The 19,123-nt window shown below is 42.9% G+C and overlaps 1 protein-coding gene across 1 annotated transcript in view; it reads left to right on the top strand.

The window, feature by feature from the left end:
- Positions 1–19,123, top strand: part of cngb1 (cyclic nucleotide gated channel subunit beta 1) — a 60,577-nt gene that overhangs the window by 25,116 nt on the left and 16,338 nt on the right. Inside the window, exons 12-19 of the mRNA XM_033036466.1 lie at positions 1,607–1,696; positions 3,727–3,884; positions 5,716–5,883; positions 7,088–7,296; positions 10,200–10,250; positions 13,341–13,427; positions 15,265–15,329; positions 16,054–16,176. Of these exons, the coding sequence (XP_032892357.1) occupies positions 1,607–1,696; positions 3,727–3,884; positions 5,716–5,883; positions 7,088–7,296; positions 10,200–10,250; positions 13,341–13,427; positions 15,265–15,329; positions 16,054–16,176 (951 nt within the window). The remainder of the gene's footprint in view (positions 1–1,606; positions 1,697–3,726; positions 3,885–5,715; positions 5,884–7,087; positions 7,297–10,199; positions 10,251–13,340; positions 13,428–15,264; positions 15,330–16,053; positions 16,177–19,123) is intronic.

Genomic DNA, 19,123 nt, shown 5'->3' with positions numbered 1-19,123 from the left:
ATGGTTAAGGGGAATGTCTTCATACGCATGCAAGCTCACTGTCAGAGAACTTCAGAGCTTCTTCACCGATAAGTCTTCAAAAACACAGTATTTTGATTAATAAATTCTTTATTGTTGATGAAAAACAATAAGGTACATCCAAACTTCTTCCGACTAGTTTCTATAATCTTCATCGAACTCCAGCTTATCGCTTTAAAGGTTAGAAAACTCCTCGTGTCTCCATTACACTTCGCATGGTTGAAGGGTAAACCTTCTCCATGCTGGTCCAAAACTACACTAACAATTAAGCTTCTACGCAAGAATCTTAGCTCCAAACATACCCAAAAGTACGGCATAAATCCCACCCACAATATAATGGGCAGTCTAAATTTTAAAGACGCATGCCATCATTAATGACACACAAAACAAGCCAAATGGCCACTACAGTCTGGAAAGACAAACCTCCCAGCAATGCTCATCAATCTGGACTGAGAATGCATAAATTCCAACCTGAATCCCCCACAGTGATATAATTCTCTGTTCTCTGCAGTGCTTGATCATTTCAAATGCATTAAAGTCTGAACCAAGCAAATCTGCCAAATACAACGCACAAGGTTATGATCATGGTGAAAGAAGGGGATAGGTGTGAGCTACCTCATTAAACTATCTATTTTTTTTATAGGGAAAATGATGGGACTTGAGGATTGTGGGATGTAAGAAAGATAATTAAATTTAAACACACCCTCATCTTCCATGCTCTTTGGCCAGATAGATATCCACTAGCTCATTGGCAACTGTGCCCATGACCTCCAGCACCCTATTTTACCATATTACCATTACTATCTTTTAATCCAACATTGGAGGCCACTTCAGCCCAGTTCATCTGTGCCAGTTTACAGAGCAATCCTATTCCCACTCCTGTGAATTTTCCCTGAAATCAATTCTTTCCACATTCCTATCAGTTCGCAACTCAAAATTCTGCTATTCACATGCACACGAGGGGCAGTTTACAATGACTAAATAACCTACCTTTGAAAGTGGTAAGAAACCAAAACACCTGGGGATATATTCACAAAGAGGTTGTGCAGACTTCACAACGACAGCATCGGTGGTTGGGATTGAACCCATGTACTGGAGCTGTGAGGCAACAGCTCTATTACCTGCACCATTGGACTGTCTCTTATAGTCTCAGTCTGCTGTAACATACCACTTTTACATTGAGGAGAGAGGGAAATATGCTGCAATATGTGTGTACACCATGTCTATCATGATTGCATATTGAGAAATGTATGTAGCATATGAGATGCGTACATGTATGAGCTGGAGTAGAGTTTGTCGGGAGATTAGCCGCAGTTTCAATCTACTTTAACCAACTATTAAACAACCCTCATATTAGAGCTGTTTCTTCAGCTCTTTCCTACTGCTGCTTCATATCATCTTGTGGAAGTATATTGGGTGTTCAAATGTGCAGAACTGTTGGTGAAATAAGGCACACTTGGATCTGTGTTGCCACTTTTTTCCAGTGCTCCTCATGCTGCACAATGATTTCCAGCAGTGATTGGGTTGAGTTTAAAATTTTTTTTATTTATGAACAATAAGCAGTAATGGCACTTCTTTCATTGAACAGAGGGAAGCCTTCTTCCCACGAAGATGAGCAGTCGCAGGAGATACCTGGACAAGCTTGGCAGAGCCAAACCAATCTTCAGGTTGAAGATAGGTCAGTAATTTTATTGACCCAACAGTTGTTTAATGGTTGATTTTAATTAAGTTTTTCCTCCTGCTTACTTTTGAAAATGTACCTTTCCACCACTTTTCCAAGAAGTTATCAAAACGTGTTGACTGAAATAATATCAAAACGACAATTTTCTGATTCTAGATGATCGTGGGTTGCGACAATGTGCAGAGATCACAGCAAACCCAGGACATTCTAGGTGGCCTAAAATTTGCTTTATTGTTCCATTTAAGAGTTTGACAAGATTCACATGAAATTAGTGTGAAATACTATCAGTGTTATTGTTAATAAGTATCTTAATGTACATTGGAAAATATAGATGGTGGGAAGATTTAACTCAGAAATGTAGTAATTGTGAAAGAGAGCAGGAAATGTATCCTCCTTACCTGGACTGAGCGATATGTAACTCCAGACCCACCAGTGTTGTTGATTCTTAAGAATCTTCAAGTTAAGAGGGGGATAGGGCATCATAGATAAATGGCTTTAATCATTTACTCTTAACTTTTTTGTCCTTGTTGCTTGAAACATGACTGGGTTTATACTAAACAATCATACATATTTCTGACCAGCAGTCAAAGGTCTGTTTATTGTCACATGTACCAATTAAGGTACAGTGAAACTCGAATTACCATACAGCCATACTAAAAAAGAGCAACAAGACGCACAACTACATAAAAGTTAACATAAACATCCACCACAGCGGATTCCCCACATTCCTCACTGTGATAGAAGGCAATAAAGTCTAAACTTGTTCCTCTTTTTCTCTCCCGTGGTCGGGGCAGTCGAACCATCCGTAGTCGTGGCAATCGAAGCTCCCGCGTCGGATCGGTTGAATCTCCCGCGTTGGGGCGGTCAAAGTTCCCGTGGCCTGGAGCTCCCGAAGTCGGTCCCTAACCAGGGACCGCAAGCTCCACAATGTTAGTCCACAGGCTTCCGCAGTTGGAGCTCCAAGGTCGATCCCCGATAGGGATCGCCAACTCCGTGATGTTAAGTCCGCAGGCTCCCGCGGTTGGAGCTCCTGAGTCGGTCTCCAGCAGAGACCGCCAACTCCACGATGTTAGGCCGCAGTGCGGGCAGAGATGCAATACAGGAAAATAAATCGCATCTCCGTCGAGGTACGAGATTTTAAACAGTTTCCCCCAACCCCCCACATAAAACTAGCTAAAAAACAAAAAAACATACATTTAACACATACTAAAAAAAGAACAATGAAGGAAGGGACGAGACAGACTGTTGGCGAGGCAGCCATTGCGGGCACCACACGGTGGTTAGGCAGAAATTGAACATTGTTCTGGTCACAGAAAAGGATTTACTATCATCCATTACAATCGTTCCATTCTTTTACTTGTATATAGCTTGATTGTACTTATGTATGGTTTGATTTGACCAGATAGCAAGCAAAACATTTTTTTCATTGTATCTTGTTACATGTGACTATAATAACATTAATCTAACCTCTCTGGTTACTGATTGTTGATTTGACCCATTCATACCCACTTTTCTGCAGGTTATCCACTCCCTCAAACATTATCCCCCTAAACCAATGCTCTGTTACCTTGTGCAGGAACCTTTTATGTGGCAAATGCCTTCTGGAAATCCAATCATTCTGCATCTATTGATTCTCCTTTATCCGCACTGTTTGTCACAGCCTCAAATAACTCTAGCAAATTTGAGAAATATGATTTAGTTTCATAAAACTATGTTGACTGAGTGAATGACAATTTTCTCAATGTCGTGTTATTTTTCTGTTAATAATGGATTCCATGAATTTCCCAGAGTTCAGCAAATAGGCCTTTAATTTCCTGCTTTCTGTCTCCCTCCATTCTTGAATAGAGGCCATAATGTAGGGAGTTTTAATTGATATAGTCAATGTGCATGACATCTAATGCCTTGGGTTATATTTTTGATATTGATGTTTTTAGTATAGCTGCTTAAATTACAGTTTTAATGTCTGTACATGATTGCACATTCCTGGTTGGAAAATCAAAGGGACTAAATTCATCTTTATTGTCCAGTTTTAGATCGCCGCAGGGTTCAACTTCAAGTATTACCAGTGCTATTGTTAATGAGCGCCTCCAGGAATTAGTTAAACTCTTTAAAAAACGAACAGAACGGGTCAAAGAAAAGCTAATTGACCCTGAGGCATCTGAGGATGAGGAAAGTCCAACAGCAAGTAAGTAAAAGGGGATTTGGGACTGAGTTCAAGACCTGATGGTTGGGGTGGAACTGGCAGATAGTGTTTGCTTTAAATAACAACGTGAAATGATAAAGTGGTTCTACTTAATGGTTTCTCTGAGCTACTGTGTGAACTGCAATGAGGGTTTGAGAAACATGATAGAGTGGCATAAATTTGGAGAAACACAAGAAGGTGCAAACATAGCAGTAGAGTTTCGGGGCTCAGAGGGTTATCATACTAACTTGGCAGACCATAATGTGGGTTCTAAGCCATGAAACCCTGCTACCCGATGCTAATACCAGAGACAGCCCTGGGAATGAGGAGGATGGGGGAAGAGTATCTGAGGTGGTTGGAAGTATGGGTGGAGGAGAGGGGCATGGAAGAAAATGCAGGATTGTTATTTCAGTTATTCAACTGATCAGTTATGCAGATTTTCTCCTCGTTTTACGCCATAGTTGTAGTTTACTGTAATATGTTAACATTTGATTTCTGATTCATAAGAATTTCTTAAGAGGTGGATGGACTTGTTCATCATTCTTATTGTTACTTATCCACTTTTTTTTTATCCCTTTAAAGTTGCATTAGTGAACAACCACACTGTTAAGGAGTGATACATTCACATCATACACATTTTTATTCTCCTTTTGTAGAGAACATTGATAAAACATGTTTAAGTGAGCAGTAAAATAAAGAATAAGTATATTTGGTTAGAACATGCTTGGCATAGCCCAGTAGAGTCATAGAATCATACAGCATGGTAATAGGCCTTTGGCCCAACTTATCCATGCTGAGCAAAATGCTCCATCTAAGCAAGTCCCATTTGCCCACCTTGGGCCCATATCCCGCTAATCCTATCTGATCCATGTATCTGTCAAATATATTTTTAAAGTTGTATTTGTACCTGACTCGAGTTCTTCCTCGGGCAGCTTGTTTTATATACCCACCATCCTCTGTGTGAAAAAATTGTCACTCAGGTTCCTATTACCCATTCACCTTAAACCTATTCCCCCTAGTTCTAGATTTCCATACCCTGGGACAAAGACTCTTTGCATTCATCCTCTCAATTCCCCTCATTATTTTATACACCTCCATAAGATCAACCTCCTGCGCCCCAAGGAGTAAATTCCTAACCTACCCAACCACCCTCTGTTGTTCAAGCCCTCAATTCCTGGCAATATTCTCACAAATCTTCTCTGCAATCGTTCCAGTTTAATGGTATCTTTCCCAGAGCTGGGTAACCCAAAACTAAACACAATGCTCCAAGTGTGGTCTCACCAACATCTTGTACGAGTGTAACATAAATTCTCTACTCAATTCTCTGACTGATAAAGGCCAACATGGCAAAACATGCCAAAATCCTTGTTCACCTCCCTATTTATGTGCAAACCACTTTCAGGGAACTTTGCACTTATACTAGATCCGTCTGCTTGCAACACTCCCCAACTGTTCACTGTGAAAATATAGCTGCTGTCCACAGTGGAATCTTCCATCCAGCCCTGTGTCAACGCCCCCAAAGATTCTCGACACCCTCCTATTGGTGAATCTCAACTGAGGTGGGTATTATATTCCAGTTGATATGCTCTAAATTCTGTCCTAACCTCTGAACCAGAGGCACTGCCCAAAATGGCAGGATGTTGGTTGGAGGATACTATTGTGATGGCCGTACTTTCATTAAAGTCTGACTTCACTCGCAAATTCTTCCTTTGGAAGTTCATGAAGGCATGAAGGGCAGTAGATAAAAATCACTTATTTCTATTGAGTTGTTCCATTGGAGAGCTGGGGTATTTCTAGCTATCTTATGTATAAACCTTTTTACATTTCACCACAGCACCTGCAAAAAGGCCCACGGAAGCCTCTCTCCCAGCTGCAGATGAAAAGAAAGAGGAGATGGAAGAGGAGCACTACTGTGAAATGATATGCTGCCGATTTAAAACAGAACCTTGGATCAGACGGATCAAATCATTGGGGCTTCCATCCAGTGTTGATCCTTTCAGCAGTAGGTTAATTGAGACTGTCTTTGAAAGTTTGAAACTATGGTAGCCTGAATAGGGGATGGATCCAAATCCTAACCAGTCAACAATCATGGTACCTGAAGCAAACAGATCCTACTTGGGCCGAACATGGCCATCAAGGTTTTTCCCGAAGAGTAGGTAGTTAGCAAATATGTGTGAAGGGTCAAGATCCTAGCCAAGGAAAAGCTGATTTGTAGGTACTCATCTGAGCATTGCAAAGGGAACTAAACCTGATAGACTGGAATAGTGTTCAAAAGGGAACTGCAGATGCTGGAATATCGAAGGTACACAAAATTGCTGGGGAAACTCAGCGGGTGCAGCAGCATCTATGGAGCGAAGGAAATAGGCGACGTTTCGGGCCGAAACCCTTCTTCAGAATAGTGATCAGGTTTCCATCACAGCAAGAGTGTTCACCAGAAACCAGTCAACAGTTTTGAGCCTGAGAGTTAACAAATGAATAGAAAAGAGTTTACAATTTCCACATCTCTCAGGTATAAATATTTCAGGTCAAGTGTGAAAGGCAATAAGGGAAGTTCCTCAATGTTTGACTGCAGTTCGGTCCAGCACTCTTGATCTGCAGCCACCCTGGTTAGAAAGTCCATGAGGAGCAGAACTTACAACTAATTGTCGTCTAAACATATGTCCAGAGAGTAAATTAAAATTTAAAAAAAGAGAAATGCTGAAATGCTAAAATTCTGGAGATTCTGAGCAGGTCAGGCAGCATCGGTGAGGGAGAAACAAAGTTAACGTTTCAGGTCAGAGCCTCGTCATCTTCAAACCTATTAAATATCAGAACCAGAGATGCTATTGGCAGGAAATAATGAATGGTATATTCAGTAGTAGAGTCTGTACTGCATTAACTTATTTTCACTCTAGCGGTATAAGTTTGCTATAGGGTAAAAAACAGCCTACTTCCATAATATCACCCACTTTTTCCCGCATGGACCATACACAATGCTAACTATAGTAAAGTGTTTTCCTTGCTGTGGTTGTTACTCTACTCATGTGCTGTGACTGTGACCTTATTATTGCAGCCATTATATTAGAAGTAATTTGTCGGTAAATGGAAATCTTCATTCATTCAGTGCTAACCGAATACAGTGACCACTCTGTTGTGTCTGTAGACAGTTATATTCCTCTGCAATATTAAACTCATTGTAACACAGTTATTTTTGTTTTCTGTCATAGATCCATTATACGTTCTGTGGTTATCCATCGTAGTATTAGCCTGGAATTGGAATGTTTGGCTAATCCCTGTGCGTTGCACCTTTCCCTATCAAACACCTGATAACATCTATATATGGCTTTTGATCGATTATTTTTGTGATTTCATTTACGTGATAGACATGCTTGTTTTCCAGTCCCGCCTCCAGTATGTAAAAGGAGGAGACATTATAGTAAGTGATCATTTCAATTTCTTTCGTGATTAATAAAACGTACTTTTGTAGTCTCCTATGCCAGCAATATGTGCCCTTTATAGATCTTAACAGCGTCAGTGCAGAAAATACTGGAGCACATTTTTTTGGATCTTCACACCTGTTGTCAAAGTCAGCAAATTAACTAAGGTAGCAGGGACAAATAAAAATCCTTACATGTAGAGACATAGAAAAATAGATGCAAAAGTAGCCATTCAGCCTCTTCGAGCCTGCAGTGCCATTCAATATGACCATGGCTGATCATCTAAAATCAGTACCCTGTTCCTACGTTTTTCCCATATCCCTGGATTCCTTTAGCCCTAAGAGCTAAATCTAACACTCTCTTGAAAACATCCAGTGAATTGGCCTTCACAGATTCACACCTTTCTGGATGATGAAGTTTTTCCTCACCTCAGTCCTAAATGGCCAACCCCTTATTCTTAAACTGTGACCCCTGGTTTTGGACACCCCCAACATCGGGAAAATTTTTCTTGCATCTAGCCTGTCCAATCGTTTAAGAATTTTATGTTTCTATAAAATCCCCTCTCACCCTTCTAAATGCCAGTTAATACAAGCCCAGTTGAGCCATTCTTTCATCATATGTCAGTCCTGCCATCCTGGGAACTAATCTGGTCAACCTATGCTGCACTCCCTCAATAGTAATAATGTCCTTCCTCAAACAAGGAGACTAAAATTGCCCGCAATACTCCAGGTGCGGTCTCACCAGGGCCCTGTACAACTGCAGTAGGACCTCCGTGCTCCTAAACTCAAATCCTCTCGCAATGCTCCTCAAGCATCTCCCCCACTACCGATGCAAGGCTAACTGGTCTATAATTCCTTGTTTTCTCTCTCCCTCCTTTCTTAAAAAGTGGAGTTACATTGGATCAGTTCCTGTGGACTGGAGGGTAGTCAGAGTCGAGAGAACATTGGAAAATGATCACCAATGCATCCACGATTTCTAGAGCCACCTCCTTGAGTACTCTGGGATGCAGACCATCAGGCCCTGGGGATTTATCTGCCTTCAGTCCCAACTGTTTACCTAACACCATTTCCTGACTAATGTGGATTCCCTTCAGTTCCTCCCTACCACTAGATCCTCGGTCCCCTATTATTTCTGACCTTAAACGTGACCTTTCCTACACGCTCTTTCCCATTAACTGCACGTATACGCTTCCATGTTGTTGACTCCACCCCCCACTCTTTAGTTTAAACCCACCCGTGTAGCACTAGCAAACCTGCCTGCCAGAATGTCGGTCCTCCTCCGATTAAGGTGCAACCCGTCCCTTTTGTACAGGTCACCCATGCCCCAGAAGAGATCCCAGTGATCTAGAAATCTAAATCCCTGCCCCCTGTGCCAACTCCTCAGCCACACATTCAGATCCCCCATCTCCTTGTTCCTACCCTCACTAGTGCGAGGTACTGGAAGTAACCCAGAGATAACCACCCTAGAAGTCCTGATTTTCAGCCTCCTACCTAGTTCTCTATAGTCACATTGCAGAACCTCCTTCCTCTTCTTACCCACATCATTTGTGCCTACATGCACAACTACTTCCAGCTGTTCACCTTCCCTCACGAGGATGTTATTAAGTTGGTCTGAGACATCTTGGGCCCCGGCACCAGGAAGGCAACACACCTTCCTCGAGTCTCACCTGTCGCCACAGAATCTCCTGTCCGCACCTCTGACAATGGAGTCACCCACCACTATGGCTCTGCCTGACGTCTGTCGAGCCTCAGCGGCAGGTTTCGGATCACAGACCTGTCCGCCGCTCGGACTGGAAGCGTCATCTGCCCTGACAGCTCCCAAAAGGGTGTACCTGTTTTCAAGAGGTACCTCCACCGAGGTCTCCAGTACTAGTTTCATCCCCTTCCTTGCCACCTATAACCGTCACACCTCTTGTTTTCTTGGAGTGACGACCTGACTGTAGGTCCTGTCCAGGAAGCTTTCGTCTTCCCGAATGGACCACAGGTCATCCAGCTGCTGCTCCAGTTCTCTAACTCGGTCCTTGAGGAGCTGCATCTAGACACAGTTCCCACAGGTGTAGTGGTCAGTGACACCAGCGGTGCCCCTGGCTTCCCACATCTTGCAACAAAGGCACTGCAGTAATATTCCTGCCATTGTGCCATTGTTTAAATATTTTATTAAATAGCCTCCTCACTGAAGACTCTTGAGCCAAAGACTCACACTTTACCTCAACACGCTCACTAGACCGTGTACTACTTTTATTTGCTAATCAATGAACTACTTTACTAATTAACTAACTTACCAATTAACTAATATAGATTTGGCAGCCAATGCCCGCACTCGCTCCTTCAACTGCCGCTCCTCTGCGGACCTTGAAGTTAAGTGTTCCAAGACCCTGACTGACAAAACCCTGACTGGTTTTTAAATGTCCCGCACTGAGGACAGTGAAAAAACTCGCCAAAGGTTCACCTTTCTGCAGCCAGTTCCTGCACTCGCTCCTTCAACTGCCGCTCTTCTGCCGACCTTGAAATTAAGATTCCTGTTACACAATTGATATGTTTATGGATCACATATCAGAGGATTTCATTGGGATTTATAGGAGTGCATGGATTTTTACTTCAACATCACGGGGATAACAGGGTGTTTCAGATTATTTTTGCTTCATTTCGCTTGCGAGGTGGGTTGTAAAAAAGGTGATTGGGCAATGGTTAATATCAGAAGGTAAAAAGGAAAGTTTAGTTCAATGTGCTAAATTGAAGGATGGAATAGATGGCAGTGGGAATGGAACAGGGAACCTGCTTATAAATGTATTTGCAGACTGCTCCTTAAGTGCCTAGGCAATGCTTGACTCCATGCAACCAACAAGATTTACTCACTAAAATGCTTCTAGATGTTGAATAAACTTTGTTCTTCCCTATTTCAGACAGCAAGGAAACTTATGAGAGAAAATTACATAAAAACCCCAAAATTTAAGGTGAGTCATTACACTGGTGAACATGAATAAGGTTCACTGCGTTGTCCTTCAATAATCACCATGAACAATTAATATTAGTGTGTTGATGAATAGCTCTTGCCTGGAGTGGCATTGATGAGCTCTGAAAATAGAGTTTAATGAAAACTGGATAAATACATGAGAGAGAAAGGAATAGAAGATCATGCCAAGGTTGTTAAAGGAAGGGAGATGGAAAGCAGCTCATGTGGACCAAATATCGCATGATCAACTACGGCCAAGCCCTACTGAATCTCCAGGTTGCTAACCATTTCAACTTCCCTTCCCATTCCACACTGACCTTTCTGTCCTGAGCCTTCTCCATTGCCAGAGTGGGCCACATACAAACCGGAGGAATCGCACCTCATATTCCGCTTGGGTAGCTTACAGCCCAATGGTATGAACATTGAGTTCCCCAATTTTAGGCAACCTCTCACTAACCTCCCTCCCCTCCCCTTTCCCAGACTCACACCCCTTTCTTCCCCCTCCCTCTCTCCCCCAACCTCTTTCCTCCCCTTTTCCCAACTGGACTCCCACCTATTTCTCCCCTCCAACCCCCCCCCCCCCCCCCCCCCCCCCCCGGCCCCACTGTAACATTTTTCCCTCTGACTTAATAATTCACCATGCTTCAAACCTGTCTCACACCTTCTGTTCTGTTGTTGTTCCAACCATCTGCCTATCATAAACCCCTCTCGACGATGTCTACCCATTACCTACCATGCTTTGTCCTGCTGCTGCTCCCTTTTCCATCTTTCATCTCCCCTCACCCCACAATCAGTTTGAAGAAGGGGCTCAACCCAAAACGATATCCATCTATGTTCTCCAGAGATGCTGCCTAATCTGTTGAGTTACTCCAGCACATAGTGTCCTTTTGTTTACCACGTGATCCAGTGTAAAATCTAAGTAACTCCAACAGTTGCTGCAGCTACTCATGCACTATGATCACATGGAGAACCCCCGAGCAGTTTAGCGGTCATAGGTGCATAGTCACACAGAAAGTGTTGCGGTGGCTCATTCACCCATGCAGCCTGGCCATTTCCACCGACTGTATCTTGCACTGTTAGTTCTGTAGGGGATGAGATCTGTGCTCTGCTCCATCATTCCATATCATCCAAGTAAGGATATTTATAGGGACATTTAAATAAACAGCGGCAATGGACCAATATACTCAGCTATACTGTAACCTCAGTAAAATGTCACTCGGCGCACCAGTATTTAACATGTGTAAATTATTAGGCAAAAACAATTCGCAAAATCAATGGGATAACTTAATAATAATAATAATAATAAATTTTATTTATGGGCACCTTTCAAAAGTCTCAAGGACACCTTACAGAATTTAACAAGAGTAAAAAACATATAATCCGAGTAAAATAAATAATAAAGACATCACCAATACACAAATTAAAGACCGAATTCGATCCAAAGACAAAAAAAATCAAAAACACAATGTGAAGAGAGAGCAGTGGCAGCTAAACCGCTCCAGCGTACACTCTCCCTTCCGACAGCCATCTTGGACACAAACTAAAATAATCACTTACACACAAAAATCATCCCCCCACAATGGATACCACTGTGGGGGAAGGCACAATGTCCAGTCCCCATCCCCAGTTCTCCCAAAGTCAGGCCTATTGAGGCCTCCGCTATTGCCTCTACGGAGGCCCGATGTTCCTGGCCGTTCTCGCCGGGTGCTGTTGTCCCGGCGTCGGGAGAGTCCTCTAAGCGGCTGGGCCACCTGGAACAGCCGCTTCCTTACCGGAGACCGCGGCTTCCGAAGCCGACAAGGCCGCGCCGGTTTGGAGCTCCCAGGCTCCCGATGTTGAAGTCGGCGCCACCCACTCCGCAGACCCGCAGCCCGGAGGTGTTGAACTCGGCGGTCACAGCTCACCGGAGCTCCAGCGCGTCGATCCAGCGCGGCGACCCAGGCAAGGCATCGCCCGCTCCGCTCCGCGATAGCGCTCCAGCGCTGTGCCGCCACCGAAGCCGAGGTGCTGGGCGGTCCCCGCCAGCATACGGCGCTCCACGCCCGCTGGTAGGCCACGAGGACGGGTCGACGGGGCAGCCCGGAGAAAAAGCTGCCTCACCGACCAGGTAGGGACCTAGAAATATAGTTACCCCCTTCCCCCCACATTAAAAAGTCTATTTCTCCCACAAACAAAACACAGGACTCACTAGAACTACAAAAAAAAAGTGAATTAAACGGACGGCTGCTGGTTAGCAGCCGTCCCCAAGATGGCTCCTCCTCCTCGATGGCTCCTCCTCCGTAATGAGAAAGTTATAGCTCAAATTGTCCCCACTGCCCAGCCCTGTAGCTGTTATTGTAGTAGCCAAATCCCACCCTGCCCCACAGCATTGCTTACACCTTCATCATTCATCCCTACTCCAATATCAGCTTTCCTTATCAGAGATGTGTTGGTGAGAGTAGGGCCAGGCATACTGACACTTTCAATGATGCAGGACATTCATCAGTGGTTATGCCAGGTCGATAGGTTTGTACAGGATCTGATTTTCCCATGTTTTTAATGGTTTTGTTGCTTTGTTGCTTTGTGTATGTTTTCTTTAGTTTAGAGTAAAAAGCTCCTTTCCTGAAGGATGATTGCCATTACTGTACCAAAGTGGCTGACTTAGCAGCACAGGCCAATCTCTTCAGGCAGCAGTGTCACATTCAGACCCTATCCCTGCTCAATGTCCAGTTGAACACCCAGTTTGTTAATAGCGGCCCTTCAATCTATTCTAGAACTGGTTCTTAGAGAGAAAAGTATTTGTAAAACGTTTGATGTCTACCTTGGCCCTTTTCTCTTTCATTGTAATCCAGTTTCCAAAGATATCACAGCGTAGTCACTTCTAATATTCCTCATCAGACCAAGAGAGTTGAATCATTCATCAAAACAACACTCTCCCACAGTCAGCAAATTGAATTGGTCCTCTGCTCCGTAGTTGGTGAATAAGCTCACGTTCTAGAATTGTTAGCTGAGTGGTCAAACTACATTGAACAATTACTTTTTTTTATGCAAGAAAGAGAGGGAAATCTTCAAAAAAATAATAAAAAAATAACCACTTTGATTCTGTTTCCAGATGGATTTGGTGTCTCTTTTGCCTTTGGATTTATTGTATTTTAAACTAGGCTTCAAAGTGCTGTTGAGAGTTCCACGCCTCTTGAAGGTAAGTTTGGTTGATGTTTTCTTCCCTTGGCGAAGCTGTATCCAAAGTTTATAGCTTCTGGATCCAATGTCACCATAGGTTCTGATTTTAAAGGTCAGTAACTCATAGTAAAAAATGATACATATCAACTGCTTAGATACAACCAGAAACCAATTGAAAATAAATTGCTAGGAGAAAAGAACCTGCATTATGTAAAACTTTTCAGAACCTCAAAGCAATTTACAGCAAAGTAACTACTTTTCGAATGTAGCCAGTATTGTAATGTAGGAACTTTGACATTCCTTTTGAGAACAGCTGGATGCTATAGCAATGTGGTAACGAGCATGTACTATGTTTTATTGCTGGTAGTTGAGGGTAACAGATAGTCAGGACAAACTGTCACTACACCTGGTTCCCTGGTGCAAGTACAAATCATTCTGTGGGCTAGCACAATTATGACCTTTGAAGCATAGGCAGTTATGGTGGTGCTTGGAGTGTCTGGTTTTTAGCTCTGGTGAGCTAATACTGCAAAATGCAGACAGAGAAATTGAGTACTCATGAAAGTGAGAACGTTGTCTCCTGTATTGTCTGAGAACAAAAGACTTCCTTCACCTGTACCAGTTGTGGGTCTTTATTACACATGTTCAATATGTGCAACCTGCTTCATTCTCCATGCCCACGTTGTTGCCTCAGGAAAAGTCAGAATATATATTGTATAGATAAAGAAGTAGGTACTTCATCTGTTGTGTCTGTTTTTTGATTCCAAAATTCCCCATTTCCTTACCCACCATGGCTCCAACCACAGGTCCTGGCCTGGTCCCACTGACCCCCATCTCTGAACACCTTCCCATTCACAATCACTTGGACCACAAAGCTCCTTCCATGGCTCCATGGTGCAAACTCTCAAAGCCTTATTGAACCTAAGCTATTGCTCAAGATCAGAACTTGCTCCATTCCCTCATCTACGCAGTCCAAACACCAGATCTCACCCTTCACGAACCAACGCTGTCCAAAGATAAAATACCATCTCAAGACTTCATTTATGCCAATAACTCCAAAGTTAATGAACCCTCCATGATCCTATGATAAAAATACCAAACACCTTGACCACCCTCCCTTAATCGCACAACTATCCAAAGATTCTGATTCCACCTGTAACGTCCAAACATTTCATTCTTCGCCACCTCTTTAACCTGAGCTCTTGTAGGCTGCATAACAATGGCCAATAATCATATCTTCCCCATCCTCATAATAAAACTTTCAAGGACCCTGGTCTCACATCACATCCAAACATTTACAAACTTGGAGCAATTACCTGCTGCAACTTCCTCCTGCAGCAATATATTCCATATGATAATATCGGAGGCTAATATCTTCAGCTGCTTAGATTTCCCAATTTCATAACCCTGCATTGGGTGGATCAAATGTATGGTACTTATAAATTTTTTCTCATAGAATATTCCAGCAGAGAACGTGGCCAGTGAAATAATCTGTCTGATTAGTTCCACACTGATCTTTCTCTGTAGCCCCACAATATTTTATTTTACGAGAATATATCCAATTTCCTTTTGATACCTAAGGACAATACAAAGCACTCTTTCAAGTGGTTCTTTTCAGTTCATAACAAATCAATTAGATTGGGAAAAACTAGTGCTGGTCAAATGATCATATAAGTCTGCTTTTGAAAGATTCTGGATTGCATCTATCATTCATTTGGCATTATGATTGGAATGCCAATTAAATGGTACTTTCTCTGTTAGTATTATAAGTGTGATTTAAAGAAATATTTAATCCCACGTTTTTTTAGTACGGTATATTGTGATGTTACTGAACATCTTTCAAAAATCTTTTGTAACAGTACACAACCTTTCTTGAATTTAATGACCGACTGGAAGCAATAATGAGCAAAGCTTATATTTACAGGTGCGTAACACTGTTTTATTTCTCAGATAGACTTGTAATCACACCTTGAATTTCCACCATGTACCACACACAAACACTCAGAAATTGTCGTGAGTTATTCAGAAGTACCTTATAATATCTTCTGTAAAACAGTGTTGCATTGGTAAAACATTGGTCTGACATTTTAAACATAGTGAGAATCGGATATTTAAGCCTTTAAACATAATTGAAACCCTTGAAACACAGTGATACACAGGCGCCTTTCAATACAGTAATGTTCACGTATTATTCCCTTTAAACACTGCAATAATTAGGTACTGTTCCTTTAAATAGAGATACTCAAGAATTGTCCTTTCCTTTTAAAATAAAGTACCAAGGTATCACTCAGCTGCATGTGATAATATCAGGATACATTTTTGATACCTGGGGTAATACCAATGATCTTGTGCAACACATACAGATCAAAGCTCCTTCATATTGCTAACCAGAGATGCGATGATAGGTTCCTTTCAATAAAAACTAGGTAGATCAGAAATAGTCACATCATTCAATTGTGGCAGCAGCTTAAAATGAAACAGAGCTTGCTCATGTTAAGGAATAGTAAATTGCAAAAATACAGCTCCTGACCCTTCATTCTGAGAGTCAGGATGTTCAGGAAGGGGAATGCACCTACTCATGAATGGTGAGTGAATTGTTAAAGATACATACATCAATCCTCATCTCTCAAATGCTTTGTGCCTTACAGAGTGATAAGGACCACAATATATTTACTGTACAGCCTCCACATAAACAGTTGTTTATACTATTGGGCATCTGACTTCGAGGGCATTGGAGCCACAAAGTGGGTTTATGATGGTGAGGGGAACAGGTAGGTTTAATTGTTAGATCTGATATATTGCTTTTTCTGAGATTTTTATTTGCTATTTTCCTACATGATGTATTTGTAATAATATGTGCCAGACTGTCCATCCAAATGACACCAGTAATCAATAGTTTGAAATAGATATTCTGTACAAAACTGCTAAAATTTGAAAATGTAAGATAAAATGCTGAAAATACTCAGTGGGTCAGACAGAATCTGTAGAGAGAGTAAATGTTAACATTTCAAGCCTATAATTGTTCATTAGAACTAGCGGAATGGGGCCAAAGAGACAAATTGGTACCCCATAGGAGGGAGGAGCAGAGCTTCTTCAGGGTGCAAATTCAACAATAATCCAAAAGCAAACGGCAGTAGATGCTAGAAATCCGAAGAAAAAAGGCAAATGCTGTTTCTAAAACTATAGGTTTATATTGAGAAGGGAAAGATTTAAAAGAGGCTGAGGAAGCAGCTTTTCACCCATTGTGTGGTGCATACGTAGCATGAGCTAACAGAGGAAGGGGTAAAGGTGCTTACAATTTCAATGTTTAAGACATCTGAACAGGTAGATGGGTTGGAAAGGTTTGAAGGAATATGGGCCAGGCTCAGACACGAGAGACTAGCTTATTTAGACAATTTGATTGGCATGGACAAGCTGGGCTAGAGGGCCTATTTCCGTGCTGTATAGCTCTATGAGTCAATAACTCTAAATGAAGAGCAGTAGTCTTGGAGCATTTACAGAGTGAGAAACAAGTCAACATTTCAGATCAATGGTCTTTCATTGGAATTGATTCTTTAAGCATTTTAATTTCCTCACCTTTTCCTGCAATATCCTGTAAGAAATCATAACCCTTTCTTCCTGTCTGGCATTCAACTTGTTGATTCGATAAAAGTTGTCCTGAGTTATATGTGCTGAGCACACAACATGATACATCTCTAAAATTTGAATCAATTGATTTCAACGAAATTTAACTCTGGAAGCAAGAATTGAAAGGCAATATGTTAGCGTTTTATCTGATTAGCTCTCATACATGAGGATAGATTTTCACTCCAAAACATCGTTCCTGCAGCTTATGCATGGAGCAGCTGACACATCTGTTATGTCAGCTGTGTCTCAGTGATAGTACACTTGGCTCTGACTCAGAGTAAGGTTGCATGTCCTTTTTTAAATTTCTCTACCAGTTTTGGAACTGGCTTTGCACAAATTGACAATCACAGTTCATACATTCCAACCATCAGTGCACTTCAAAAGTATTTCAATAAATCCAAAGTGTTTTTGGGTACCTTAAAGATGTGAAAATGCATTATCAAATTAGGGTAAAATTAGGGGGGGGGGGGGAAGAAGAAAGGAAGAGGAGGAGACAGTGGGCTGAGGGAGAGCTGAGAAGAGGAGGGGATAGTAAGAACTACCTGAAATTAGAGAAGTCAATGTTCATACCACTGGGGTGCAAACTGCCCAAGCGAAATATGAGGTGCTGCTCTTCTAATTTACGGTGATCCTCACCCTGGCCATGGAGGAGGCTGAGGACACAAAGGTCGGATTCGGAATGGGAGGGGGAGTTGAAGTGCTGAGCCACCGGGAGATCAGGTTGGTTATTGTGAACTGAGTGGAGGTGTTCGGCGAAGCGATCGCCAAGCCTACGCTTTGTCTCACCGATGTAGAGCAGCTGATGCAATAGATGAGGTTGGAGCAGGTGCAGGTGAACCTCTGCCGCACCTGGAAAGACTGCTTGGATCCTTAAATGGAGCCAAGGAGGGAGGTAAAGCGACAAGTGTAGCATTTCTTGCGGTTGCAAGGGAAAGTGCCCGGAGAGGGGGTGGTTCGGGTGGGAAGGGACAAATTGACCAGGGAGTTACGGAGGGAGCTGTCTCTGCGGAAAGCAGACAGGGGAGGAGATGGGAAGATGTGGCGAGTGGTGGGGTCACGTGGAGGTGGCGAAAATGACGGAGGATTATTTGTTGTACGTGACGGCTGGTAGGGTGGAAGGTGAGGACAAGGGGGACTCTGCCCTTGTTACGAGTGGGGGGGATGGGGAGTGGGAGTAGAGTCACGGGGTATAGAAGAGACCCTGGTGAAAGCCTCATCTATGGTGGAAGAGGGGAACCACCGTTCCCTGAAGAATGAGGACATCTCCAATGCCCTGGGGTGGAACACCTCATCCTGGGTGCAGATGCTGCGTAGACAGAGGAATTGGGAGTAGGGGATAGTCCTTACAGGAAGCAGGGTGGGAAGAAGTGTAGTCCAGATAGCCATTGGAGTCAGTGGGTTTATAGTGGATGACGGTCAGGAGTCTATCACCTGCGATGGAGATAGTGAGGTCAAGAAATGGTAGGGCAATGTCGGAAATGGTCCAGGTGTATTTGAGTGCTGGATGAAAGTTAGTGGTGAAATGGATGAAGTCAGTGAGTTGTGTGTGGATACAGGAGGTAGCACCAATGCAGTCGTCGATGTAGCGGAGGTAGAGTTCGGGGATAGGGCCAGGGTACATCTCGAACATGGATTGTTCGATGTACCCTACAAAGAGGCAAGCATAGCTAGGGCCCATGCACGTGCCCATAGCTACGCCTTGTATTTGGAGGAAATGGGAGGAGTCAAACGAAAAGTTATTAAGGGTAAGGACCAGCAGAGGAGAGGAGGCAGAGGAGAGTATCAGTAGATGGGGATTAGTTGGTTCTCCAGTCGAGGAAGAAACGGAGGGCTTTGAGACCCTCCTGGTGGGGGGTGGAGGTGTAGAGTGATTGGACAACCATGGTGCAGATGAGGGAATGGGGGCCTAGAAAATGGAAGTCCTGCAGTTGACGAAGAGCATGTGAGGTGTCTTGAACATATGTAGGGAGAGATTTAACCAGGGGGCATAGGATGGAATTGAGGTATGTGGAAATAGGTTTGGTAGGACACGAACAGTCAGAAACAATGGGTCTGCTAGGACAGTCAGGTTTGTGGATTTTGGGGAGAAGG

Source organism: Amblyraja radiata, chromosome 17, assembly GCF_010909765.2.
Source record: "Amblyraja radiata isolate CabotCenter1 chromosome 17, sAmbRad1.1.pri, whole genome shotgun sequence".
Classification (NCBI taxonomy): Eukaryota; Metazoa; Chordata; class Chondrichthyes; order Rajiformes; family Rajidae; genus Amblyraja; species Amblyraja radiata.
This window is presented reverse-complemented; position numbering and strand designations above follow the sequence as displayed.